The sequence below is a fragment of the Stylophora pistillata genome, chromosome 13 (genome assembly GCF_964205215.1).
Source record: "Stylophora pistillata chromosome 13, jaStyPist1.2, whole genome shotgun sequence".
Lineage (NCBI taxonomy): Eukaryota > Metazoa > Cnidaria > Anthozoa > Scleractinia > Pocilloporidae > Stylophora > Stylophora pistillata.
Window position 1 is genome coordinate 24,663,978 of NC_142531.1, and position 26,565 is coordinate 24,690,542.

The 26,565-nt window shown below is 38.4% G+C and overlaps 4 protein-coding genes across 9 annotated transcripts; 1 reads left to right on the plus strand and 3 right to left on the minus strand.

Annotated features, from left to right (window-relative positions):
* Window positions 1–563: 563 nt before the first annotated feature.
* Window positions 564–5,868, minus strand: LOC111338331 (carbohydrate sulfotransferase 5). Of its 4 annotated transcripts, none has more exons than XM_088743113.1 (3): window positions 4,997–5,651; window positions 3,111–3,156; window positions 564–2,209 (listed from the first exon to the last, which is right to left on the minus strand). In XM_088743113.1, the coding sequence occupies exon 3, from the start codon at window positions 2,161–2,163 to the stop codon at window positions 943–945; it is 1,221 nt and encodes a 406-aa protein (XP_088599239.1). In that variant the 5' UTR covers window positions 2,164–2,209; window positions 3,111–3,156; window positions 4,997–5,651; the 3' UTR covers window positions 564–942. The 4 variants fall into 4 exon arrangements, with proteins under 4 accessions (XP_088599239.1, XP_088599238.1, XP_022800534.1 ...); XM_088743112.1 differs by having other exon boundaries at window positions 3,286–5,651; XM_022944799.2 differs by lacking the exon at window positions 3,111–3,156 and having other exon boundaries at window positions 5,611–5,868.
* Window positions 5,869–8,319: 2,451 nt separating this feature from the next.
* Window positions 8,320–13,916, minus strand: LOC111338333 (guanine nucleotide-binding protein subunit beta-like protein 1). 3 transcript variants are annotated; one of them, XM_088743115.1, is made up of 9 exons: window positions 13,723–13,916; window positions 13,197–13,343; window positions 12,805–12,920; window positions 12,472–12,518; window positions 11,575–11,644; window positions 10,473–10,616; window positions 9,714–9,802; window positions 9,533–9,639; window positions 8,320–8,938 (listed from the first exon to the last, which is right to left on the minus strand). In XM_088743115.1, the coding sequence occupies exons 1-9, from the start codon at window positions 13,836–13,838 to the stop codon at window positions 8,767–8,769; spliced, it is 1,008 nt and encodes a 335-aa protein (XP_088599241.1). In that variant the 5' UTR covers window positions 13,839–13,916; the 3' UTR covers window positions 8,320–8,766. The 3 variants fall into 3 exon arrangements, with proteins under 3 accessions (XP_088599241.1, XP_022800539.1, XP_022800538.1); XM_022944804.2 differs by having other exon boundaries at window positions 13,292–13,343; window positions 13,723–13,915; XM_022944803.2 differs by having other exon boundaries at window positions 13,221–13,343; window positions 13,723–13,915.
* Window positions 13,917–13,965: 49 nt separating this feature from the next.
* Window positions 13,966–22,044, plus strand: LOC111338341 (microprocessor complex subunit DGCR8). Its single transcript, XM_022944816.2, has 9 exons — window positions 13,966–14,590; window positions 15,223–15,365; window positions 18,126–18,845; window positions 19,503–19,603; window positions 19,739–19,835; window positions 20,264–20,320; window positions 20,800–20,877; window positions 21,390–21,500; window positions 21,858–22,044. The coding sequence occupies exons 1-9, from the start codon at window positions 14,215–14,217 to the stop codon at window positions 21,924–21,926; spliced, it is 1,752 nt and encodes a 583-aa protein (XP_022800551.1). The 5' UTR covers window positions 13,966–14,214; the 3' UTR covers window positions 21,927–22,044.
* On the minus strand, window positions 21,966–25,871 carry LOC111338342 (galanin receptor 2b-like). The gene is made up of 3 exons (XM_022944817.2): window positions 25,715–25,871; window positions 24,186–24,406; window positions 21,966–23,298 (listed from the first exon to the last, which is right to left on the minus strand). Exons 2-3 carry the CDS (start codon window positions 24,403–24,405, stop codon window positions 22,511–22,513), a joined length of 1,008 nt encoding a protein of 335 aa, XP_022800552.1. The 5' UTR covers window position 24,406; window positions 25,715–25,871; the 3' UTR covers window positions 21,966–22,510.
* Window positions 25,872–26,565: the final 694 nt, after the last annotated feature.

Below are 26,565 nucleotides of genomic sequence, written 5' to 3' on the forward strand. Positions count from 1 at the left end.
AAGAGGGATGCGCAATCAGACGTACAGTCTGACAGACAGAAGAGGGACACGCAATCAGACGCACAGTCTGACAGACAGGACAGAGGGACGCGCAATCAGACGCACAGTCTGACAGACAGAAGGACGCGCAATCAGACGCGCAGTCTGACAGACAGAAGGACAGAGGGACGCGCAATCAGACGCACAGTCTGACAGACAGAAGGAAAGAGGGACGCGCAATCAGACGCACAGTCTGACAGACAGAAGGACAGAGGGACGCGCAATCAGACGCACAGTCTGACAGACAGAAGGAAAGAGGGAAAGAGGAAAGTGCGTCCTTCTGTTCTTCTGTCTTTCACTGACTCTGCGTCTGATTATGCGTCCCTTTGTCTTTCTTTCTATCTGTGTGTTAGACTGTGCGTTTGATTGTGCGTCCCTCTGTCCTTCTGTCGGTCACACTGATTTCCTGTCGGTCACAATCCATTTTTTTCCCAAACTGTGTGTTTAATAACAGGGTCTGGTTGGGATGTCAGATCTACCCAGATTCTTCGTGCCCTCAAATGGGAAAGCCTCATTGACAGACGTGCAAAACAATTGAAATATTTAATGTTTAAAACTGCTAATAACCTTGTACCCGAATACCTGTCTGACAAATTCACCAGCGTAAATACCATCCACAGGCATAATTTACACAACTTGCTTATTCCGCGGCCGAATACTGAGGCCCTCAAAAAGAGTTTTCGTTATAGGGGTGCAGCAGCATGGAACAGTCTGTCAGTTGAGGCTAAGCAGGCCACTACCTTAAATAGCTTTTATTCTTCTATTGTATAATATTATTAACTTACTTTAAGATTTCTTCTTAATAGATTGTAGTTTTTAAGTCATAGTTATAAAGGCCGCGGACAGAGAATCGAACACGGAGAGCTAACACACAGAAGATCAACAGAGGTTTACGTTGTACTTTCATTCCTCGATCCAATACTTTGCCGGGTAATTCTCAATAAAAAGTGGTATTGTAAGATTTCTAAGCACTTCTACTGAACCTTCTGTTGCGATGTAGCCCATTGATGTCATCACATCACGGCAATAACGTTCAATCACGTTCACGTAACATGAATCTGTTAAACGTCGCCACTTGTCCAGAATTTCCAAAGAGTTTCTTATAAAAGACATAGGATTTCGTTTCTCCGCTCTTAACTCTTTAGTGCTAGGATGTGTTATATTGACAATCCATTTTTTAATACTTTCCAACATTTCAAGTCCAGCATACTCATACAAAGATTGTAACACGTCCAGCGGACTAACTGCTAAGTCTTCGTACCGCACCAGTCTCACACGGCTGCGAAGCGATAACGGAAGATTTCTTACCAGATGAAGATTTGTCTCAGTCATCTGACAAAGAGAATGGACAAATTGTCTCATAGAGGACTTTTCCTTTCTATCCTTTTCTTTGAAAAAGGATACCTTCTGAGAGGACATTACAACAGGTCTTATATCACGGATCAAATATATAATTTTGCACTCTACCCCCGCCAATTCGCAAGTTTCAAAAAGTTTCCCAATTGACTGGCCAGGAATCCTTTCCAAGAGAAGCTTATAAACGATAGTATCATGTTGAACTTTGCACGAAAGCTCAAGGTTTTCCTGTGTTACTGTTAAACAACCTTTTCTTTGCCATCTTGGATCTCCTCGACTAAACGTACAAAACGGTGGAGAGCTCAACGCTCGGCTATAAAATCGAAAAAATGTACCGATATCCCGAATTGAATTTCCCACACTAAAGTCGCACTTGAAAATGTGGTAAAGAAGGTTGGTTGCAATTTTATCATAATCCTTCAGTTGAGTTTTTCGAGTTCCATGAAGTGGTTCAAACACGTAAAATACTCGTGGATGTTGGTCGAAAATGCTGGCCAGAAATGTAGAACCAGATCTGCCATGGGCAACAATCACCACGATCCGTTGCTTCCTCGCTTGAGGCTTATCTGTCGACTCCACATGAGCCTGCAATGTGGTCATTGGCTCTGTCAATGAAAATAACCTTTTCGAAGCACCAAATAGATCCTGGCTCAGGACAATGTGTCGGTGCATTGACATTTCGAGAAACGCGAAAAATAAACCCAAGGAAACAGCAGAAAGGAACAATAAGAAACCAAAACCAAACCGAATTTTTGCCCATCTAGCCATTGTTGACAACGCTGATAAATGAGAATCTTTAAATGCGTCCTCGCAGCTGCAAAAGAAATTAAGAAATACAGAACTCTATCAAACGAACTATGTCCTTGTTAGCCTTCATACAACTGAAATTGAAGACTGCATGGTTTCAAATTTACGTCGATCGACCTAAATCTTTAATGTCCTCGTGTTTTCGATGGTTTCATCCCCAAATAAAACAGCAGGTTGTAAACGTATAACTGCGAACATTTCCTATATGGAGTTGCAAGGTGAATATCACCAGCTTCCGCTGTTACTATGGGTTGGTTTGTGTATGCAAAATAGTGAACATTTCCTTCAAAACTGATTTTTAGAGAACTATGTCGAGTGCAAAATCAATGTAAATGAAATTACAATAACAATGTGGCCTCATTAAAAAAGTTTAATAAATTTCAACTTGTATAGGAGAGTCTGAAGGCTATTCTAAACTGCACACAACAAAATTACGCAAGTACATTGAAAGAACTTTCAAAAGCAAACCGAAAGAGACGAAACGCGTTTTTTTTAACGCCCAAATCATGATTGTTAAATTGAATAGTAATTTCAATAGCTGCACTTGACATGTTAAGCAAAATGTAAACTAAATCCCAGAGACTAAATATGTTTTCAACCCTTCTGTACTACACAGAACTAAACAAAAAACATAGCACAAAGATTTTAGATGAAACTGAAAACAAAGACCACAGAATTCTCCCAATGCCATAGTATGTTTACTGTTTGGTCTGTTTTAAGTACCACTCTACCACACTGCAGGTGGAAAATTTTCAGTTCACATTAATGAAATCAAAAACACCTTGGTGAAGAGCGGTACAATCTGCTAAAACATTAACTCTCATGCGTTATCAATCTGATCACCATCGTAGGCCTTTTGGCACTGAGGGTGACGTGAATACGAAGAACTCCAAATATGGTCAACTCACTCTTTCCTGAGAGATCACACTTCACACGGGTAGTTCTCCTTTGTAACTGCAAGACATTTTCTTGAAGATAAGTAAGAAATTTTGGTTTTTTATCGGACTGGTTTGAGGGAATAGAGAGGAAAAGCAATATTTTCAGCAAATTACGAGTGTCACAATTTTACGATCACTTGATTACCTGCTGTAAAAGCTTGTTGGTTACCAGACTTTATTAGTAATTATTGTGAGACTCCACCAGATAGGTTTTCCAACATCTTAAAATAAAATTAGAAAGTTTGCACACGTATTTCAAAATCTATCGTAGCACAAACCAATTTGTGGAATTGACATGACATATTATTTTTCAGTGAAACCAAACCAAATTGAAATCATGAAATCATAGATGTAATTAAGATCAGTTTGACTGGGAAAGTCGAGTATAATCGCGAAAATACCCGAGGAAATACCGAGTACTAACGAGGAAAACCAAGCTCGGCTTAGTTTAAGTTTTTTAGTCCAAGATAAGTAAAGTCGAGAAAATACCGAGCATTTACGAAAACTGAGCCGAGTGTTCGCGAAGAACACCGAATTTGAGATTGCCAAGGTGTTGAGTACAAGAAAAGTATAATCGGGTAAGTACGGAACAATCACGAAGACCGATCTTGAGATTGTTAAGGTGCTTGATCCAATAAGAGCATAATCAATAATCATAAAGAAAACTGAGCTTGAAATTTCCTTAGCAGACCAAACCTTTATGGATTGTCATGGTGATGAACACACGCGTTAGAAATGCACCTTCTCTCTGATCCCCGCAGTAAACTAGTAATTAGGGACCTTAAGCAGTCAGGACGGCGACGCCAAGGAAGACTTCGATTAAAAAATGAATTTCTACTCTTAGTTAGAATTTTAAAAATGGCTGCAGGAGCTTACTGTCTCATACGACACCCCAGCTCAACTTCAACATGACGTATAAAAGCAGCGTTGAGTTCCAAATGGAAATTAAAATAATTTGCCGTCGCGGTTTCGGTTCGCAGACGGCGCAAATTTTGGCGATTTCACGTTGTTGTTTTGCATAGGACGGCTAAGAGATGTACAAAGTTTCAAAATGCACGTGCTGAGCTATTGTTCTGCCAATTAGATCTCTTGTTTTTCCACGTCCTCGTTGCCGTCGCCGTCGTGGTTGCTTAAGGTCCCTATTTTTACTCAGGGACAAAACAGCTGGTGATTCTGTATGTGGTGACCGGCTTAATTCTTCATTGTTTGCTGTTAGAGATAGTTTACTAAAAACCGATCCAAGATCATTGAAGACAGAATAGTGCTTTATCTCCTTTCTCAGTTTTCTATCCATAGAATCTGGTACAATCCGTGAACGATAGTCGTTATCAACAACTATACTTCATTGCATAAACGTAGTGTTATTTCACTTGACGTTTTAATGGCATAAATCTTTTTCAAATAATGAAAGAGATACATCAAAAGATTCAAATGGATAATGCAAAAAAACTTTCCATTTACTCGGTAAATATCTCAAACAAAACAGAAGCTGTTCTCTTTTAAAAAGCATTCGAAAATCAGTTTATGTTTGATAAGGAAAAGTTTCTCTTTAAACCAACCGCATGTATTTTTGACCCAACTACTGACAACCGCCATGAAAAAGAATAATTTGAAGTTTATATTTACCTCAAATTGAGAGAAAAGCACTAATATTTCAGTAAAGCATTGAGAAATCTGCTAGAACTTTGACTGTTATTTTGTAAGGAGCTATATAGTAAATGTTGGTTCGGCTAAAACAGTGTTATAGAAGCAGATGGTTGAACAAGCACACCAAATCAACTGCATGCAAAACCTATTTTAAGTCTCTTTTCGATGGACCGCGAGTAAATTAAATTTTTTCCCTCACGTTTACTCACAGTGAATCCAGTACCAGAGCGTGGATATCCAGAGCCAGAGTTTATGACGCAAACGTGATGAAGTAATATTCTTGTGTGCATTTTGCTCAAGCCTAAAGTTAGATATTTATTTGTCTTTTATGAGAAAACGAAAGCTGATTGCATTCAAACGTGTTTCATTGGCTGGTTTGGTGTCAATTCAGTGTAGTTGCGTACAGTGAATCGCGCGTGCATATAGCTCTGAACTAGCCAATCACAGCACTGCACCTATCGTGAAATGGCTTCTTTCCCCGTCGTGAAGATAGTTCTTTCAAAATGGCCACAAAAGAACTGAAGAATTAATTGGAGAAATGGCGGCTCCCTAACTGAGCAAGAAATTAGATCGTTTGATCATTACCGTAGGATACATTTTTAATTCCAAAGAATCTTTTTGATGTTCAAAACATCACGAAAGGGGCTGAAACAAAACTTTGTCTCAGTTTGGTCGCCGACGGCTCAATGATAAAACACTTAAGTCAATGTGGAAGATGGAAAAGAAATTTCAGATGTGCAGAAAGAAGCACGGACGAAAAACTGCAGAGACAGACGGTCTGACCTGAAAATCAATGAAAGGACAGGCCGACGGGGAGACTTACTCACTGCGGACGCACTCAGCTGGCAGACTGCAATCCCTAGATCCAATTTTGCGCAGTGAAATTCTTGTTAAACAGTGGAATCGTTGAATTTTGGAGCATTTCCACAGAACCATGTGTTGCAATATAGCCCATTAATTTCATCACATCACGGCAATATCGCTCAATCACATCCACGAAACAAGAATCTGCCGAAAATCGCCACCTGTTCAGAACTTCCAGTGAGTTTCTTACCATAGAAACTGAGCGTTTTTCCTCGTTTTTCAAGTGATCAAAACTCGGCTGTGTTATTTTCACGATCCATTGTTTGATATTTTCTAACATTTCAAGTCCTGCGAATCTATACAAAGAATCGAAAACTTGCAGTGGTTCAGCTGCTAAGTCTTCAAATCGCACCAGTCTCAGACGACTGCGAAGAGATGGAGGAAAATTTTTCACTATATCAAGATTCCTTTCAATCATTTCACAGCAAGAATAAACGAACTGTCTTAAGGATGGTCTTGTCTTCCGATCAACCTCTCGGAAAAAGGCTACTTTGCGAGAGGACATTACAAGTGGTCTTAAATCACGTACTAAATAAATGATTTTGCATTCAACATCTGCCATTTCGCACACGTGGAAAAGTCTCTCAACTGATTGGCCAGGGACTCTGTCTAAAAGAAGCTTATAAACGACTGTGTTGTGTAGCACTTTACACGAGTGTTCAAGCTTTTTTTGAGTCACAGGCGAACAGTACTTTCTCCTCCATTTTGGATCGCCTTGGTTGTACTTGCAAAACGGTGGAGAACTTAACGCTCGGCTGTAGAAACGAAAGAAACGACCCATCTCCTTGCTTGTATTACCCATACTGAAGTTACATTGAAAAATGTGTTGAAGAAAATTCATCGCAAATGTATCGTAATCCCCGACTTGAATTTTCCCTATCCCGTGCAGTGGTTCGAACACGTAAAAGACTCGTGGATGCTTGTCAAAAATATCAGCAAGAAATGTAGAACCAGATCTGCCATGCGCAACCACCAACACGATCTGACGATTTTTCACCTTATGCTTCAACGTCCTCTCTGTAGAATCGTTAACTGAGTTGGTTCTGTTTTGAGTTTCCAAAGGGGCCTCGTTGGTCGTTAGATTTGATGTTGTAATAAACATACTACCAGACTGTAATACGTTTCTGTTCTTGACAACGTCTCGGGATGTTTGGAGTAAAGCGAAAAACAAACCGACAGATATGAAAGTGAAAATTAGCAGCAGAATAAGGTTTCGTCGAATTCTCCAGCGAAAGGCCATTACGGTGTGGTTTGGAAAGTCTTCACCTTGAAATACATAATAATTATGTCAGACTCATATGAACAAAATAAAGAAAGGTTTTGACATGTAGCAGCTAATTCAAAATCTGACCACGTCAGATTTCTATTTGTCATCAATCCAAGTTACAGCATATTGAAACTCGTCAAAATTTAAACATTCCATTACCTCAAATGAATAAAATAATTTTGTTGAAAATATTAAGATGAATCTTTAGGAGGTCATTTACTACTACTTTCACGGGGAAAATCTTTTAATTTGATGAAGGGTAAAAAAAACGATGGGTAAATTTTCGACAAAGAAAAATGCTGTTCAGCAATAAACACTTAAAATTGTTTTGTGAAGATAACAAACTGCTGCTGTATTGATTGTGTCAGAACCTCGACGACATATTGTTGTGTCTGTACGCGAGAAGTCACTCGTGGATTAAAACGGCCCACCGAAAGAAACTTTAATGTCACTCGAAAGAAAAAAAAGCTACTGTTCAAAATAGAAATGCCTACAACATATACCTCTTATATTCGATCCGGGAATTACGTAACTTCATGTGGAAACCTGCTTCATTAACACCTTACTGATTCTTTAGTCTAAACGAGTCACTTTATTGTCAATCGTATGTATTCGATCCAAGCATGTTCCGAAAAGTCGAACGAGGAATACTTTCACAAGACTAATCATTTGTTATTATGACCAAGATTACTGTCTGATGGATGTCCTCCCCTGGGGTGGGATGGGTGGGATTCAATGGATGGGCTACTCGCATGGATCGCATATGTTCCGTTCTAGTCCTGCCCTACTGCGGTAATGCAGTGAAATATGGTGAGAACGTGATCACATAAGGAATTTGTCCTGACTCCAGCCGCCTGTACGCTAATTTTTCTTCAGACATGTTGAATAGGCTTTCGTCACAAGAATATGTTTTGCTGCCATCTCAATAAAAATATTTGGATCCAAATCGTTGTAATTTTTCATGCATGAACTAACACAGCGAAATTAAAAGGTACTAGTCTTCGCCTGTTTTAGGCAATCAGTTACTGAAGATGAGTGAAAAGCGGGGCGAGCGACAGAAAAACGAGGGGGGCCTAAGGAGAAATGAACAGCAGTACCTAACGAAACTCTTTACCGCTCATTCGCGCATTGACGCGGATGTTCGCTCAGGCCAGTGCTACAGTCCGTTACGTTACTTACCGAAATGTCGAGTACGTGTTCTTGAAAATGCTTTCAATTCTAGCTGAAAGATTTTAGGTTAATGTGGTTCCTTACAGGAACATTACGTGAACTAAAATGACCAATCTTAACTACTACTTTAGGGTTAGGTTGTTCAACGTCAATAAAGAGTAGCAATAAATAATGAGGAGTGTTGGACGGAAAATATTGATCGAATAAGAAAATATCAAGAATCAATGCATCAACAGAGCTAAAAACAACTTTACAAAATAATTTCCATTTCAGTCTAAACAATGATTTTATTTAATATTACAGTTCTAGGCTATCCATGGGTACTTGGTCTCGTCCTCAATCAATAATAACTCACATTTTCTCTGACGAAGGGCTAACGCTCGAAACGTCAGCTTTCGAAACTCTTTACGATTGCCAATTTACAATATCGACCCAGTTGATAAAGCCAAACTATCTCGCAACAACTCACAATCCTTCACAAAAGTTTGAAAGTTTCAATAGAGCTCGTGTTCTCTAAAGGGCGGTGCAGGCTCACTGGTCAGAATGTCGAAAGCTCACTTTCCAAGCATCTTCAGACTCTAGCCTGTTCCTTATCTGTTTGAAAAGGTGGAGGAGACTGGTAGAGACGTATTTCCTTGCCACTCCCATCGTGGGGAAGAATTTGTGACTGTTCAGAAACTATTTTTCATTGTATATAGACCATAAACTGATTCTGGAATCTTTTCCACCAGCAGCCAATAGCTGTCCATGGCCAAACAGATCCTCCGAGAAATCCACCGTGTTTATAGTTTGTGTATGGTAATTAAGATAAGCCAATGGTTTGAGTGTTCTCCAGCTGTAGATTCTTATCCTGAAGGTAAATAAAATCACTAAATAATCGTTGTCCTCACAATTATCATTATATTAATATAAAGCAGTTGTTAGTGCCATGGTTAAAATTTTCAATATCGACCGCTAAGTTAATGATACTGAATTCGTTGGCATTAATCCTTAACTTCCATTATCTGATTGTTCAAACTCCCCTCTTGCTACACAATTCTTTGTGCATCGGTTACAAGAATTTGGCGTTCGATCAAGATGACACCTACCTGATAAGTTTGAGCATATCATTACCCATTTACTGGATAATGTATGGATATTTTAGGGAGAAGTTACATGTTAATCACTTCTGGGAGTAAAAGGATTAACAGTGAATAACACTAAATGAAGATAAAAAAAATACCCGTTGTGGAGGGGAATTTGGGGCAATGAAATTCAACTTAACATATATAAGTAATGGTTAGGGATAATGGGCATTGCTAGAACAACTTCCATTCTGTCAATTCCTTAACTCCTTAGAGTGACAGCATCTAATTTCTCTTTACAGTACCACCCCTGAATCAAATGTAAAGGTCATGAGAATAAATGCCACTCTCAAGGGTCGAATGGTCAATAAAACACCCACCTGCCATCCCATCCACCAGTGGCCAGTATTTGACAATCCTTCCTGATTTTGACTGAAGCAATTCCAGGGTTCTTCAGCTCAATTTCTTTGTCTGCTGTTATGCTGTGCTAGAGAGAATATAAAAATGATATAATGCATGCAATAATTAGAGAAACAATTCTCACAAGACCCCCTGACATACCTGAGGTGTTACTGATGACACACACAGCTTACTGTCTGCTGAGCCAGACACTATTCTAAGGTCCTCTTTGTCTACATCCATACAGAGAACTAAATGTAAAACAAACATGTTGAAGAAAATAAAGAAATTTTTGCCCATCTAACATTTTAAGAAACAAATAAAGACTTCAAGTTATAGGTTTGAGTTAGGCTAAGAGAAGAGAGACCCAATAACTCTTTCACTCCCAAGATCTCAATAGTATTTCTTTTCACTGTCTGCCATACAATTCTTATGATGTTAGTTCTGAGAATTTTTCTTTCAGTCCCAAGATCTCAATAGTAATTCTCTTCACTGTCCACCATACAATTCTTATGATGTTAGTTCTGAGAATTTGGTAAAGTATCAATTCATAATCCCCAAATTGACATTTTTCTTTATTCTCATCACTTGTCTGCTTGATATTATATTAATATTGTAAGGAGAAATTCTGTCTTGGTCACTCATGGGAGTTGAGGGGTTCTAATGGTTTCTAGTAGAAACGTTCTATTATCCTGGAATCACACCACAAAGTAATGATGACAAAGGAAATGTCACCAACTAGGCTTTTGATTGTTGAACAAATTCTCTTTCTCTGCACCTTAGAGAATATATAGAGAACAGTATGGAGAATATGCATGCAGATGTTAGGGAGTGAGGGGTTGACTTCCGTGGCAGAAACTCAAAACTCCACCATGATTGCATGTTTTTAAATGTGTAATCTACCAAAGATTGATAATTAACCTGATTCAGCATGAGTTGGATTTCTACCCAGGATTTGTCTAGCCATAACATCCCAGAGCAAAAGCTGACCACTTTCGTAACCTGCAATCAAGAGAGGCTTGTCTGTTGCTGGATCAGAGATCAAAGAGATACACATGCACATCCCTGAAAGGAAAAAAGTCAAAAAGAAAAGTTTACTTATGGTATGCAGTAAGCAAATGGTTACCTAAGTAGATACATTAACCACTATACCAGCTCAAGTTTATGGTTATGTGGAACAATCTCAGTGTCAGAAAAATAATACAAAAATATGAGTGGTAAGTTTCCAAAGAAACTGTGGTGCTACATTTGTGGGGGATATTCTGAGATAACTTTGTGTTAATAAGTAAAATTAATGAGAATTGGCCATCACAGGGCTCGACACCAACTTTTCAACTTACTAGCCAAGTGGTTAGTGACATCTTAGATGTTACAACAAATTTTCAGTTTGTTTACCAGTCAAACTGGCTGCCCTGCGGTGGAAATCGAAAGCCACTAGCCAAAACTGAATTTCTACTAGTCTGTGGCTAGTGGGCTACTGTTAGTGTCAAGCCCTGCATCAACAGAGGGTTTCCAAGGCTGATGTTTTATGCATTAGCCCTTCAACAGAGAGAAAGACAAAGGGTTATTGCTCAAAAATTCATCCTCAGGAGCTCTCGAGAGTGGCTGATTTACATCATCCACTTAGTTCATAAACCAAATTAGTATATACCACACAGGTGAATTATGGTTTTCCCATGTGTTGATTGGCTAGTTCAGAAGTGAAATAGCAAGTACTATCCACCTCCAAGTAGCTGATGAGACAAAACTGTTTGTCAAGTTTAATTTCCAACCATTCCTCAGAATAATGAAAGAAATAAACTATCTCTTTTATATTTGTGGCATATACTAAAACAATTATTCACCTTGGTTTTGTTGAAAGTGCTTCGCGGCTTGGTAAATATCCACCACTATTCACCTCCACTTCCATGAATAATGTTACATATAAGAAACTATTGACTAACTTGTTGGTTGCTTGAGAGAAACATTTGGCTCTAGGTTCTGATCACAAACTAACAAAATAATTTATTCACACACAACTTACCAAGTGACTTTTCATTATCAGGTTTTAGAGAAAACAGGATTTCTTTAGACTCCAGATCAAGTATATTTACCTATGGTCAATGTTAAAGAAGAATTACATTAAACAAACCTAATTTGTTAGCTTAGACAGCATTATCACCCTCACATCTTTTACCTCTTTGGTCAACACACCAAGTATAAACTTTTTAAAATTCATAAAACTTTTCTGACACCTACAGCAAAACAAGATTGGAGGGCAACTACCAAAACCAGAAAGAAAATGATGCTTAACCTTTGCATTTAGTTTCTCCTTACAATATGACCCCTAAATCACACACTTAAGTCACAAGAATAAAGGAAATGATCCCCAACTAAAGGAGTTTTTGATTGTTAAACAAATTCTCCTTGTTAGTGCCTTGGCAAGTGCACAGAGAACAGCAAAGAGAATATGGATATTGATGTTAGGGTGTAAGGGGTTAACCCTTGCACTCCCAAGATCTCATTAGAAATTCTCCTTACTCTCTGTCATACAATTCTTGTAATGTCAGTTTGGAGAATTTGGTATTATATCGACTGGTGATCCCCTTGTTGATATTTTTCTTTATTCTCATCACTTGTCTGCTTGATACTGTATTGAAGTTGTAAGGAGAAATTCTGTCTTGGTCACTTGTGGTATTGAAAGGGTTTAGGATTAGAGCTTGACGATGAAGGGCTAACGACGAAGGGCTAACGCTCGAAACGTCAGCTTTTCTAATCATTACGGTGGCCAATTTACCATTTCAACTTAGTTGATATATCCAAATTATTTTGTTACTCCCACCGACGCAGCCCCAAACAGTTTCTTTCAAAACTATCAGCCTTTATTTATGATAACCACAACCTACCAATAAAGAAGACAATAAACTGTAGTCTTTATTACCTGGGAATGACTAGCTGATGGGAGACCAATCCAATGTGACTTGTATCCTGTAAATGTAAATATTTATGAAATAGCTTCAAATGAGCTAATTAGGTAAAAGTAACGGTATGCTATTTTAAAATTATGTGAGTGAAGTTCATTGGCCATATTATCAAAGATGTGCAAAACAATGAATGCAGGAAAATATTGACGTGGAAGGGCACTGGATATGGGGGAACACAGAGGGACACAAGTGGGCACCGCAGCAGTAAACATAGCTAATCCATGGCCTAGTGTGAAGGTGAATTCCAGATAAAGAATAAAAAAAAAAGTATATCTAACTGTTTACATTACCTCTTGACATAATACAAAACTGACAAAATCCAAGAAAAGGGGCTGAAATACTATTTACTATTTCATGTCTTCCTTCAGAACACTGCCATGTTTGTAAATACCCATCCCTACCATGGCTGAAATCAGTTAAAAAAGAATAGACAGAAAATAAGTCATCCAATAAAAATATTCACCAGATAGTTAATGTGATAATCATAGTAACGATTTTGGAATCAGCTTAGATATAAACTTTTTTAACCTGAGAATTAAATTTAACAACTATGATACTCAACATCCCTAATAATTATTAGATCAGTAACTGTTACAGACAGGGTATCTTAACTCTTCTTGGTTAAGAGAAAGACAATTTAAGAAGCTATAACAAAAGAGGGGTAATTTTCAAGTTAACTTGCCTAGTAGGCATAGGCATATGGTACCTTATTACATTCCCACAAGGTTGAAATTCAGCAGCAAGGATGGCATGTCCATTATGACCATCTAAAGTTACCTCTGATCTTTTTGTTTTAAGATTCCATAAACTAATGATCCCTTTAGCAGACCTGTGAAATCAAGAGTCAAAAAGGCATCACAGTATTCCAGCTTCGTAATGTCTCTTCTGTACACATCCTGAAGGCCATTTTTCTAGTGGGGAGGGGGTGGGGGGAGCGGGAGAGGACTTAAGGGAGAAGGTGAGTTTGACTAATTCACTTTCAGATGTATCCTAAGCACAATCAGATGGATAGGCAAGATTTCCGTATAATCCCATACTTCGTTACCTTTGGGATTACGGCTTTGTTTTTGACTGGTATGGGGTTATACGGAAATCTTTCCGATGGATATTTTTCAGATTACACATTAGCAGTACGGAGAATGACTGTTTCAAACATAACTCAACATGTGATCAACTAAACTCCCAGATGTTATGTGCACAAACCGTACCCAGAAAGTAGAAGCCCCTCTTCCCTAACAGTCTTTGGAGCAAACTTGACGACATTTAAGGCTGCTTCCGTACCGCGCAGAACATACAATGGATCTGGAGGGCTTCTATTTTCCATGATAATGACATGCTTTCACACTTCTTTCCTCAAAACTGCTTCTTTTTATCAGGCATCAACAGGCATTACTTGGCAGTACGAAAGGGAATAGAACTAGTAACGTATACCACTGTTCCAGATACTTTCGGGCTCAATCAAAATGGCCACAAACTTCTGCGGCTGTTACAATCAAATGGCATCAAGTCTTAATTTTCTCTTTCCTATTTCGGTTGTGTAGGAAGTAATATTTAATGGGTCTATTCTTAGAATGAAGGTTTATACATCCAATTTTACTGACTGGGTTTTGAATCGAAGATTGCGTGACACGCAATGAACGGTATAAATTCACACGAATCCAATTTCGAATTGAATTGCAACTTTTGCGTCAGTCGCAGTAATGTCAGTTGACATTAGTGTAAATGAGTTAGCAGTTGTTGTCAAAGCACCAACGGTATTAACTGTTGGCGAAAATAGTGAATTGAGAACTGAAATTGAAAAAATGGAAAATACCATGGAAAAGGTCTCCTCCTCGGCTGGTATGGATATACCGACTTATTCTAAGGAGGAATCTACTGACGAAGAGATGCCGTTTGAGACTGAGCGAATACCGCTCAAGAGAAAGTCCGAGGAAGACTTATTGGACCACAATCATAAACGACGGATGACAGAAGGTGATCAAGCTGATGACTGGGAAAATGTAATCAGTACAACAGGAGATGAAAAGCAAGAAGGAGAAAACCCAACAGATGAACAAGAACGCAAGGTTATTATCTGTAAGTGTTAACCATTCTTTCTGTTTTCAGATAAGTGTTATGGTGCGAATACTTTAAACTTTGAATATTTTACAACAATAATCGCGGCTGGTTTTCATGTTTGTGATGAAAATTCTTGAACATAGCTGTATTATAAATGAACGGGGCGGGTGCTTCCTTAATGCTGCTAACCCTTTAACTCCAATGAGAAACCAAGATAGAGTTTCCCCCTTCAATGTCTTTACAATATCAAGCAGACAAGTGATGAGAAGAAAGAAAACTATAATCAGGAGATTATTGGTTGATCTAATACCAAATTCTCTGAACTGATATTGTAAGACTGGAAAACAGTAAAGAGAATAGATCATTAGATCTTGAGAGTGAGATGGTTAGTGAATGATTTCCAGAGTGAAGAGTCTCTTTTCCTTTTAATAAATTAATAAATTAGAACTAGAGAGTGAGATGGTTAATGAATGATTTCCAGATTGAAGAGTCTCTTTTCCTTTTAATGAATTATGGCATGAAACATGAATTAAGGCTGATGAATCCTATCTTCCCTGAAATGTGTTCTTTGAATGAACACCAAAACACTCAATTACTCCCCTATGTTTCATGTGTGTATTTACTTAACTTTTGTTTTTTGTCTCTTCTAGTGAAGGGAAATCTACCAAAGCTGGCATTACCAGAGGGCTGGATAGCACTTAATCATCGCAGTGGAGGAATCATTTATCTCCATAAGCCGTCAAGAGTGTGCACATGGTCTCGTCCTTATCACATTGGTGGAGGAAGCGTCAGGGTAACAATTTCTTTTTGTTTTATACAACATATAATTTGCAAGCAAAGACAGGATTAAATTCATTTATTTGCTAGCAGTTCTACTAAGGGCTCTTTTAAAAATCTATTACAAGTCTTTTGATTCTCAATGTACCACAAAGAGTATAAAAAAGTAATTTGCCTTTTTACAACCCTCCCATTTTTCTATCGTATTGCTGACAATTGAGCTAGCCTCCTGGTTAGCTCAATTGGTTAGAGCACCGGATTGTGTTGTGCAGGAGGTCGAGGGTTCGAGCCCCGGCAGGACCAATACTCATGGTCTTAAAATAACTGAGGAGAATTTGCTACCTTTCTATAACATCAATGAAATGGAAAGATATTCTAGTCTTCTCAGATAAGGACGAATAAAATGGAGGTCCCATCTCCTGCAGGGTTAGGGGTAGGAGACGTTAATTTCCCACACACGAGATTACTGTGTAATGGATGTCCTCCCCTGGGGTGGGATGTGTGGTGGGAAAAGGTGAGGTCGTTACATGGACTAAAGTGGCTGCCAGAGGCGCCTGATAATGCTGACATCCGATCTCAACCTTAGTAACACTGTAGACCTTAGCAATTCAGCCTATGCTGCTATTAAGGTATCGAATCATTCACTTTCACTTCACTTTCACTTTCCAAAATGATTCAGTTAGTACCATTTAGATACAACGATGTCCTCTTTATAACTTTACTTTAAAGTGGTGAGGGAAACACAACCTGTGTTGTAGTCCACATTTTTGTAATAAAACTGTGGGAGCAAATTAGAACACTTGTTACCATTCAATCCCAGGGGTGACAAAAAAGGAATTTCTCATTAAAATGTCAACACATTTTCAAGCAGAAAGGTAATAGGAAGAAAGAAAGATATTAACTGAGGAATTTTCTTCAACTTGATAACAAATTCTCAGAGCTGAAGACTAAAGAAACATAGAGAAGACAGATCTGATATTTCCAGGTTATATCTTGTGAGTAAGAGGGCCTGTTCAAAAATGCTGAAACAATTATTACAAATAGACTGCCTTGTTGTCTTTCACTTGCCTGCATCTTGCGCTTGCCTTAAAACTGCTACTGGTGGGTCTTTACTGCCTACGGGTAGCACTTTTAGTCACATGCAAGGAGCATATGTAGAGTGAAATGGGAATTATTGTTATAGAGTTGTAGAGTGAAATGGAAATTATTGTAATAGAGGTGTAAAGATTCAACTTGACAGATCTAGCAGAGGGCTTCTGGAATTGTTTTCAAAGACTGGATACTACTTATCCAGAGTGTTCTTGTAACACAGTGGTCAGAACTTCCAGTGCCTGTGTGTGGGGGACTATGGATCTGACTTGGGAACACCAAATGCAATGGAGACAGTTTGGAGGTTTAGCTTCTTAGCATATGTTCATAAAAGAAGTGCTAGAGTCATTTCTTTTGGGGAATGCTTGAAAGGGAAAAATCTGTAGCTTAAAGTGTCTAAGGGGTGCCAACCTTGAAAGCTAGAATTCAATCAGCTTAATCAAGTTCCTCTACCGTCCCCCTATTTGTCACTGGACAGAACTTACTACACATGGAAAGTTGTTAAAATGCACCCGCATAATCACATAAACTCACGGCCATCTGTGGAGAGAAAACCCTGTTCTTACTATAGATATCAAATTCACGTCTCTTATCCTCTTCACCTTCTACTTTCCCCTTATCATATATTAAACAATTACTTAATGAGCTGTAAAGAACAGTGTGAGAACCAGTTTGTCACCAGAAACTTCCAGATAAGCTGGGAAGGTTGACATTTATATGTATGTTTATACACTGAACTGATCAGTAACTGTATTTATTATACAGCTATACTCTGTAGAGTACAAATAACACCCAAGATGAGTACAAATATCACGCATTATTTGTACTTTAGAGTACTGGTTAGACAGGTTTTCTTGCATCACATAAGCACAAATTGCACAAATTGGATTGAAGTCACAAAAAAAATGGCAGACAATTTAAATCATTTTTCTGACAACAAAATGTCTAATAAGTTATTTATTATCCAACACACCAAACTGTTATTTCAGTGCAGGCGAATTTCACGGATATTTATTTACGGGGAGTGCGTGACAGAAGTATGCGAAGTGGAATGGAATTGGCGCATTGTTGTGTCGCTGTTTCTATTTTCTTCACTAAATGATTAGAAGAAATTTTCTGGTCGTCAAGTTGTTTTTCTTCGTTCAATTCATCTAATGAACTTGGACCTATATTTGCCAGCCATTCTGACTCTTCGTCATCGGAAATATGATTCAAATTGTCTGGCACTTTTTTTTTTCATAACTACAATCCAATTCTTTGCTTGCGCAATGCGAGAAAACCTGTTTAACCAGCACTACAAGAGACGAGTACAAATACTGCGTGATATTTGTACCCATCTATGGCGTTATTTGTACTCCTCTAGGTGTAGTTGGATAATAATCAGTGATACTACACAACAAAATGTCTAATAAGATATATTTAGTTGTCTAAAGACTGAGCTTGACTATTAGCTGAGGCCCCAAACTTGAGAAAATTAATTCTTTACCATCAGTTATATTTAGTAATCAACAGCATAAAAGCAAGAAGTACTGTAATCTGATCCCAATTCACTGTTCTTCCTTATCAGTTGAAAGCTCTTCCCAAACTCAGTAAAAACTATACAAAAGCTATCAAGGTTGTTCAAATTTAGACCAATTTTGATTTTCTGATGTGAAATGAATGTCTACTACAAACTGTGAACTTTCAGAAACATGATGTACCATTGGCTGCAATTCCATGCCTCCACCAGAAAAAGGGAATAAATCAAGAGAATACTGAAGAAACAAAATCAGAGAATGGTACCTCCAAATCAAAAAACCCAGCAGGTTCGATATTAAATGCTCTGAATACCCAGGATGTTGAAAAATGTGTTGCAAATACCAGCGTAGTAAAAAATACCAGTGAAGAACAAGAAGAAACTACTGACAGCAATAAGAATACTCCACCAACTTTGGAGTTATTAGACATTGGAGAACTTGGAAGTTACCTTTCGACCATATGGGAGTTTCAAACCCTTACATCAGAACAAGAACGGTATGCTGTGATGGCTTTGCCACAGACTGAAGATGATGTTGAATTACCTTCCAGTCTGGAGTGTTTATCATATTCAGTAAAAGGTGCAGAGAATGGAAAGAGCCCCAGTAAATATTGTCTGTTGAATGCTGGTGGTAAAACACCGGTGGCTATCTTACATGAGTATTGTCAACGAATTTTGAAATCCAAACCAGTTTATCTTGCAAGTGAAAGTGCAAGTTCAGATAGTCCCTTTGTGGCAGAGGTACAAATAGATGGCATCAAATATGGCTCTGGAACTGGTTCCAGTAAGAAAATAGCTCGCCAGATTGCTGCTGAATCTACTCTTGAAGTTCTGTTACCAGGGATGTTTAAAAAAATTCGCGATTATCAGATTTCTGATGCCGAGCTAGAGGTAGGGCTTAGTAAAGACAATCTATACTTACCAGTACTTCAGTAACCCCATCAGTACCAGTTGGCTATGAAGCTTCGCTATCATTATCATTCAGTAAATGGTTTGAACCCTGGGGTAACATGTGAAGGTGTAGTCTGATCGTCTGAGTGAGTATGGTCCTGAGAAGGACTGTTGTGGGTGGTAGTGACTGACGTTTCGACAACCTGTGCGGAAGTCATCATCAGAGTCAAGATGATGACTTCCGCACAGGTTGTCAAAACGTCAGTCACTACCACCCACAACAGTCCTTCTCAGGACTACACTCACCCAGACGATCAGACTACACCTTCACATCATTATCATTATTAATCATCATCATTATTATTATCAATCATCATCATTATCATTATTAATCATCATCATTATCATTATTAATCATCATCATTATCATTATCGATTATCATCATTATCAATTATCATTATTAATCATCATCATTATCATTATTAATCATCATCGTTATCATTATCGATCATCATCAATATCATTATCAATCATCATTATCATTATCCTCATCATCATAACTGTCATTGACTTTGACAATATCTCCTTCAGTATTACAATATTGATACTGTTTATTGAATTATTTTCTTTTTTTTCCTTTTTCTTTATCATTACAGTTTTTTGATCAAGTAGACATATTGAACCCTCGGCTTTTCGAGTTTTGCTCAAAAACTTCTCTCCCCAGTCCCTCGCAAATCCTCGAGGAGTGTCTAAGAAGGTGGGTAGATATTTTTAAAAGTTTTCTTTTGTCTTTGATCATAAAAGTGCAGAAACATTTGATAACTGTTTTATTGCATCGACTGATGTATGACCAAAATTCTCTGTTTTCTTTTCTTTTCTTTTTTTGATACAGGAATCAAGGTATCTGCTCATCCATTGAGTTTAAAACAGTCTGCGGACAGAACAAAAGTCTATCATTTATTATAACATGTGGCAAGCACACTGCAACGGTAAATTCGAAAATATCTTATCTTCTACCGATTAGTTAGGAAAATGTAAGAGGCAATTGTAATTTTCGTTGTCGTTTTTGGTCGTTTACGAAGCTGAGGTACACGGATCTGTGAATCTCACAGCTTTTGACAACACTTTAGCATATCCAAGTTGACAAATGGCTCTGTCAAAGGGCTAACGCACGAAACGTCAGCTTGGAAACTCTTTACGGTGACCAATTTAGATTAGCAACTCATTTAGTAAAACCATAATTACCAAGTTGAGCAAAGTCTAATAAAAATGGCAAAAGATAGTGGAAACATTCCATGCCTCGTTCGCGGCCAGAGGTCGCCCCAGATAGCTGTAGCAGAGCCGTGAATGGGAGAGCCAAGAGGAGCATCTATCAAAGATATTGTTATTGGAAAATTTAACCCTCTTTTATTTGCAGGGTCCTTGTAAAAACAAACGAAATGGCAAGCAGTTAGCGTCACAGCACATCCTCAAAGTGAGTGTGGAAATAAGTAAGCTTAACTTTGTGTGCATACATTCTGCAGTGCATGTTTGTTTTAAAGATGAAGCATGCACTTTGACGGCTGGATTTTTTGCTACGTGTTTCATGCGTCAACAATTGACCTCCTGACGATATTGTAATTCCTCTCCGTGGATTTGTTAAATGCTTTACAAATGTGTTTCTATCAGGCTCAAAAGCCAACTTATTTTCGAAGACCCTTCTTTTTTTTCGACAACCGTAATATTCGGGGAAAAATAAAGACAAACGTATGACACATTTAGGAATGTTACTGCGCGAAGTATATTCAAATTAGTAAAATTCTTTGGCTGATGAATGTGAATTTAATTTGCCTGAATTCCGACGTTTCTCGAGTGCTACTTTTTAACACCATTATATAGAGCTACTTTCACGTTTTTGACATAGACTACACGCATTATATGACCTATTTGATTTCAATTTTATGTCTTTTGTAGAAACTGCATCCTCATCTCGAAAAATGGGGAGCACTTATTCGGATCTACTGCGACAGACCCACGGGGTCAATAAAAAAGGTAAGCGTCATATAATTCAGAAATCATAACCTGTTAAGTTTTGATACAAACTTATTGTAATGTAATCAGATCGGACCGATGTTATTCACTTCTCCAGTACTTACGATTAAAAAGATAACTAAGTGAGGCACATACAAATTAAGGTGGTGAGTTTAAAATGAAACTGTAGCACTACGTAGGCGGAGGGTATTGCAAGATAATTTGGTTTTATCATCTGAGTTGATAATGTGAATTGGCCGCCGTAAAGAGATTCGCTCTGACAAAAGGGCTTTTGGTTGCCAAACAGAAACGTGAGATTTTGAATCTCTTTACAAAAGCCAAGTCACTCTATATATATAAGTACAGTCAAGTCGTTTTATGGTTTAGGTTCTTAAAAAAGTTGAGCGTAAAAGGTCTTTCTCTGTTGGTGTGACTTGGTTTGCCTTACTACATCATATGAGAGGTAAGTTTTGTTGCTAGTATGAAATTTCTATGCGAAATTTATTTGTTTGTTGTCTACTGTTTTTTTTTAGTACAAAAAAGATGACAGTGAAACAGCCAACGAGAAATCAGGGGGCAACTCTTCTACAAATACTGATTTACTCGAGCGTCTCAAAAGCGAGATGAGAAAAATGTATTCTGAGGTATGTTCGTAGACTGCCATGCAGCAAACTACACAGCCATCCCAACCTACAACACGGACAACCCATGCCAATTGTGCATCGCTGTCAACTCATATTCAAGCAATCTTGTTACCAGGATCCTATCTTTTTCTTCCTCGGGAAAGGAAGGGAGAGGACCCTGGGAACGAAGGTCCCCCCCCCCCCCTCGACATAATTATAAATGAGGGGTTGTGTTTCTTTCCCTTTCAAGTAAGTGGCACTTTCTTCACATTTTAACCCAAGCACAGCAAAGATATTTACTTACAACTGGATGTTTTATACCTACGTTTCTTCATTATATATATATTTTTTCATTTCTTATTTCCTTTTTTGTTGCAGAATGAAAACGCAAACAGGATGGACGCTATGGATAAACCAGCAGAACCAGTGTTTACTGTGACCATCTAAAGATGGTAGAATTCGGTCAAAATTAAATTAGATTCAACAGGAAATAGCTATAAATGTTACATTTTAATGTTTTATGAATCTTTTCAATGGGAAATAAAGAGATTTTGATTTTTCTTGATTTGTTCATGGTGTTTTTGTTTCTTCTACCTCTACCATGAGTGTTTTTCTTCCTTTTAAGTCTTGTGTAACAGTGGTGACGTATCCGCGAACGCACTCTTCTTCGAGCATTCTCTTCTTTTCGGCGCACGAGTCAAAGTGAAACGAAGCCCAGTGAAAAAATGTTAGTGATGCTCGTGCATCACGCGGAACTCTGGGATGTGAAAGTGAAACGTTTCGTGCGCCTCACTCCCAGAGTTCCGCGTGACGCACTAGCATAATTTTCCTTTTATATATATATATATATTTGACTTGCGCGACGGATTTCGCCGAAAAGCAAGGACTTCTTATAGTCTAATAGATGTCTGGAGCTTTCCCCTGCTTCATTGACATAGACTAGCACCCACTATGCTTGTTATTTCCCGTATCACATCGCGGTTTGAGAAACAACTTGATACTCGCCAAGGCCGTCGTTTCGATTCTTTCACTCAAACTGTACTAGTTCTATAACCTTGTTCCTTATTTGGTTCTGTGGTGACAGAAAAGCCAACTTGGTCAGGGGTATTAGCAGTTTTTCTGCCAAAGGTGCCTATTACGTGTACCCTGTCTCTACGACAACAACAGAGCATGCTCTGTATACCCTTCCTAAACCCATCCATGTACCAAGTATACAGAAGCGGGTCTGCGGCTGCGTTCAGTAGAATTAACAAAACAGTTATAATGTAAGTTGTGGAACCGTAATAAAATCCTGGCGCGTGGAATATCAGTAAATATAAAACATAGTTCGGGGACCAACATAGAGTATGAACAACTGTTACAATGATGAGCATAACTGTCACGCGTTTGCGTGACTTCAGTCTTGCAAGTTGAACTGAGTTCGTGATTGCATCTTCCTTTCGCCACAGTTTGTGGATAATTCGTAAATACAACAGTGTCATCATTACGATCGGAATCGCGCAATTGACAGTGAAAACAAAAGCAACATGAGCTTGCGATGGATACCATTTTATCCACTTTTCCACGCAGAAATCTTTTTGTGGGTCGTACCCTATGGCGGACATACTTGGGCCTGTTAACACACATGCGAACCCCCACGACAACGCCATTATCCAAAGGACGCGTTTCTTGTCCAACCGGAAGTTAGTTCTGAAAGGATGCACTATGGCGTAATAGCGCGCAGTTGCTATGGCGATGAGTAAGATCCCAGCTGCTGCCGCGCTCAACCAGATGAACACACCACCGGTAATGAATTTGCATAAGTAGTTCCCGGATGCACCTGTAAATGAGAGCAGAAGGTGACAACGAAATTAGTTTTAAATTAGGGTGGATATATGAAAATCAAATATGTAAACAGCGGATTAAGAAATGACTGAAAGCGATCTTCGTAGTAATAAACATCACCTAAGCAGTAGTGAAAGATCTGAAAAAAGAAAATAATAGTATTTTTGTAGTTCTCTCCTCTTCGGTCCCTCCTTCGGCGAAGTCAGTGAGTCAAGAAAAAAAAAAAGAAAACTAGAATTGACATTAGTGCGCCGCGCAGAACTCTGGGAGTGAGGCGCACGAAAAAGAACTTATAAGGACTGAACTTTTAAAAAAAGAGGGACTACTCGCAGTCTGTCAACGCTAATATGTACCCCTGTAGGAGGTATGCATGGGTCTCTTTGTTCCATTTGGAAAGACATATATTAAAAAAATTGCCATACTCGAGAGGGGATTCGAACCCCGACCCTCAGACTAAGTGTTTGACGCTGTACGTGGAGGGACTGTGTAAAACAGAACATAGTTACCCCGTGGTGGGAGAGTTTGGGCTCCCAAAGCTCGAGTTTTGCCGCCGACCGCTCTGTGGCAAAATATTAGTGCAGACCTGTTTAGGCTTCTTCTTACGGGGAAAGTATTCTAGTGGCAGTAGGTTATGTCGGCAGGTTGCTGTTCTGAGGTCCACAACAACTGCGAAAACAACTGAAGCTATATATCCTATGCTTGCTTGGTTTGGTGTTCCATATTCGTTGAGGAATGACAGTGGGCCCCAGCCTGTTTCAAAGGAGTTTGTAACATTTCTCCGGGAGAAGGGCGGTGGAAGTAGCTTGCTCTAGATGGCATCTTCAATTCATCACTATTTACCAATTATGCTTAAAATTGAATTGAAAAGTTTTCATTACTGACCTGTTGGGTGCTTAAAAGCATGATGTAACACATGCCTAGGTAACATGAATACACCAATCACAACATCTGCTACGGCAAGATTCGCCAGCAAGTAATTCATGGGTTTTCTCATTTGCTTGGATTGATAAACAACCAAGCAAACCAACACATTTCCAACGATGTCGATCACAATTAGCAATGAGAACAACGCTGACAGAAGCACCTCGGCTATGGAAACCATTCTAAAGACAAAATCACATTCTAGCGTTATAGTCGAATCACGAGACCAAAAGAAACAACGATTCTGAGAACGACTGCAAGATATTGGCACAAAAATATTTAAGTTGTTTTAAAATGTCATAAAGAGAACTATTTGAATGCTTTGAAATGAATATTTAGCGAGAAAGAATGACTGAACATAAAAAAAATGTTTCTTTCAGGACAGAAAAGTAAATGTACATAAGCGCGGTGCATCTTTGATTAAGTTAGTATTTGTAGTTTCTATTGTTAGTACATTCGTTAAATGTCAATCGAAAGACAACAGCGTTTAACCTGGTCTTTCCTTTCAATAAGGCACCAAGAAACTTTAACAGAAAAGAATTATGGATCAAATCTAAAAAAAAAAAAACCAATCCAATTCATCTTCATCTCTGTCTGTGTCTCTGCTCAAACCAAACGTGCGTAATCCTCGGGCAAAATCTTCCAATGAAAAACAAAATTAGGTGAACATGGGAAAAAATATATAGATAAGTAGGTCAGTATTTGACAGGTGTCGGCTTCCCAAAATTTTAAGATGTACTCACTCAAAACATGATGTAGAAGGTTATTGGTCATGGAAAACAAAAAGCCATTAGGCACTCGCTCGCGACGTAAATAGTTAAACCAACTCTGAATGAAGAAATGTACCATTCCGAGCGAATACATTGTGGATTGAGCAAGTAATGTACAATGATATGCCATTGTTTTAACAGTAACACTCTGAGCCACTCGATAAACTTATCGGAATATTGAGAGAAAGACTAGAAAAAGCAACGTAATATTTTTATTTACCCAGAAGGCAAGGTGTGACCAGCAGCACAACAAATCGCCAAGATAAATAGAAATTCTCGATTTCCAAAAAAATATAATGGAAAGGGTTTTTGTAAAGTGTTCAATAGAACCATTTGAAGTGTGTTATAGGGTAAAACAATTTTTAATGAATAAACGCATCGCTCCCCTAATCTTGGGAAAAATCGATATGATTCTTCATTGAAATTGGTTGTAAACGATACCTTGAAATGCAAATGCAATAAACGGGACCGAGCAAATTAACAATACAAAGAAATTTTACTCTTGTACTACGAATCAAAATAACTTGTGCAATTCTCTTCGTTGCCACAGGCTTTGAGCAACGCTAAGATTTATACATATATTTTACTGTCCCATCGGAAATTCGAAGCTCAGTTTAGCATGGATGTATATGGTACCTGTGTTGATTTACCCGGCGCTAACTTGAAAATATGCTTAACTCTTTTTTAAGACGTGTAAAGCACCTAGATAAAACACCTCACCTTCACAAAAATCACACTAGAAATGTATTTCCAAGGTGCTGTCTCTTGTCTTTCAAAAATGAATTGTTCAGTTTTCTTATTGTGAGAGATTCAGTTGACTTACTGAGGTTTCCGGCAACGACTGTAATTGCTTTAGTTTAACACGATAGATGGTTGAACAAACAGCAAATTATTTGCAAGGCAGAGGGCCCCCGAATTTCCTAAAATATGATTGGCTAATAAAAGGTAATTGTAGAAGATATGTCCGCTGGCTTTGCTAAGTCATCTGAAATTGTCAACGTATGACGTTAATCCAATTACGACGAGAGAAGAAAAGCTGAAATCGAACTCAAACTGGACTTTTTTTTCATCATTTGTTAGCAATTCAAAATGTTTTAACATACAGAAATGTTAGACCAGTTAGCGATAAAGTGAGGTGTTTGTCTCCTCGTATAAGCTCTTATTAGAGTTACACGTCTAAACTTTTCATACAATGCTTTCCGGAAATATTTAACTCAACCACCTATTCAAAACCTTTCGTGAGGATTTTCAATATACGCTGCATGCTGAAATTCTCACTAGCCCAAGATCTTCCCACAACCTCTTTCCTTTTTTTTTTTTCTTTTTTTGCCAGTGTACGTGAAGAACTATCAAATATCTAGAATATGCAATTTATGTAATCTTGCATACATAAAACAAACAGTCACTAATTGGTTAGGAATTGTCACCTGTAATTTTGCTTCGTCCCAAGAGTGCGAGACATGGAGTGCAGTGCTTGATGGTTAGGTAACAGAATACGTGCAATGCACGATGCAGAGCCAGAATACCCTCCGAACCGCGTGATGGTAATTCGTCTTACAACAGTACCCATT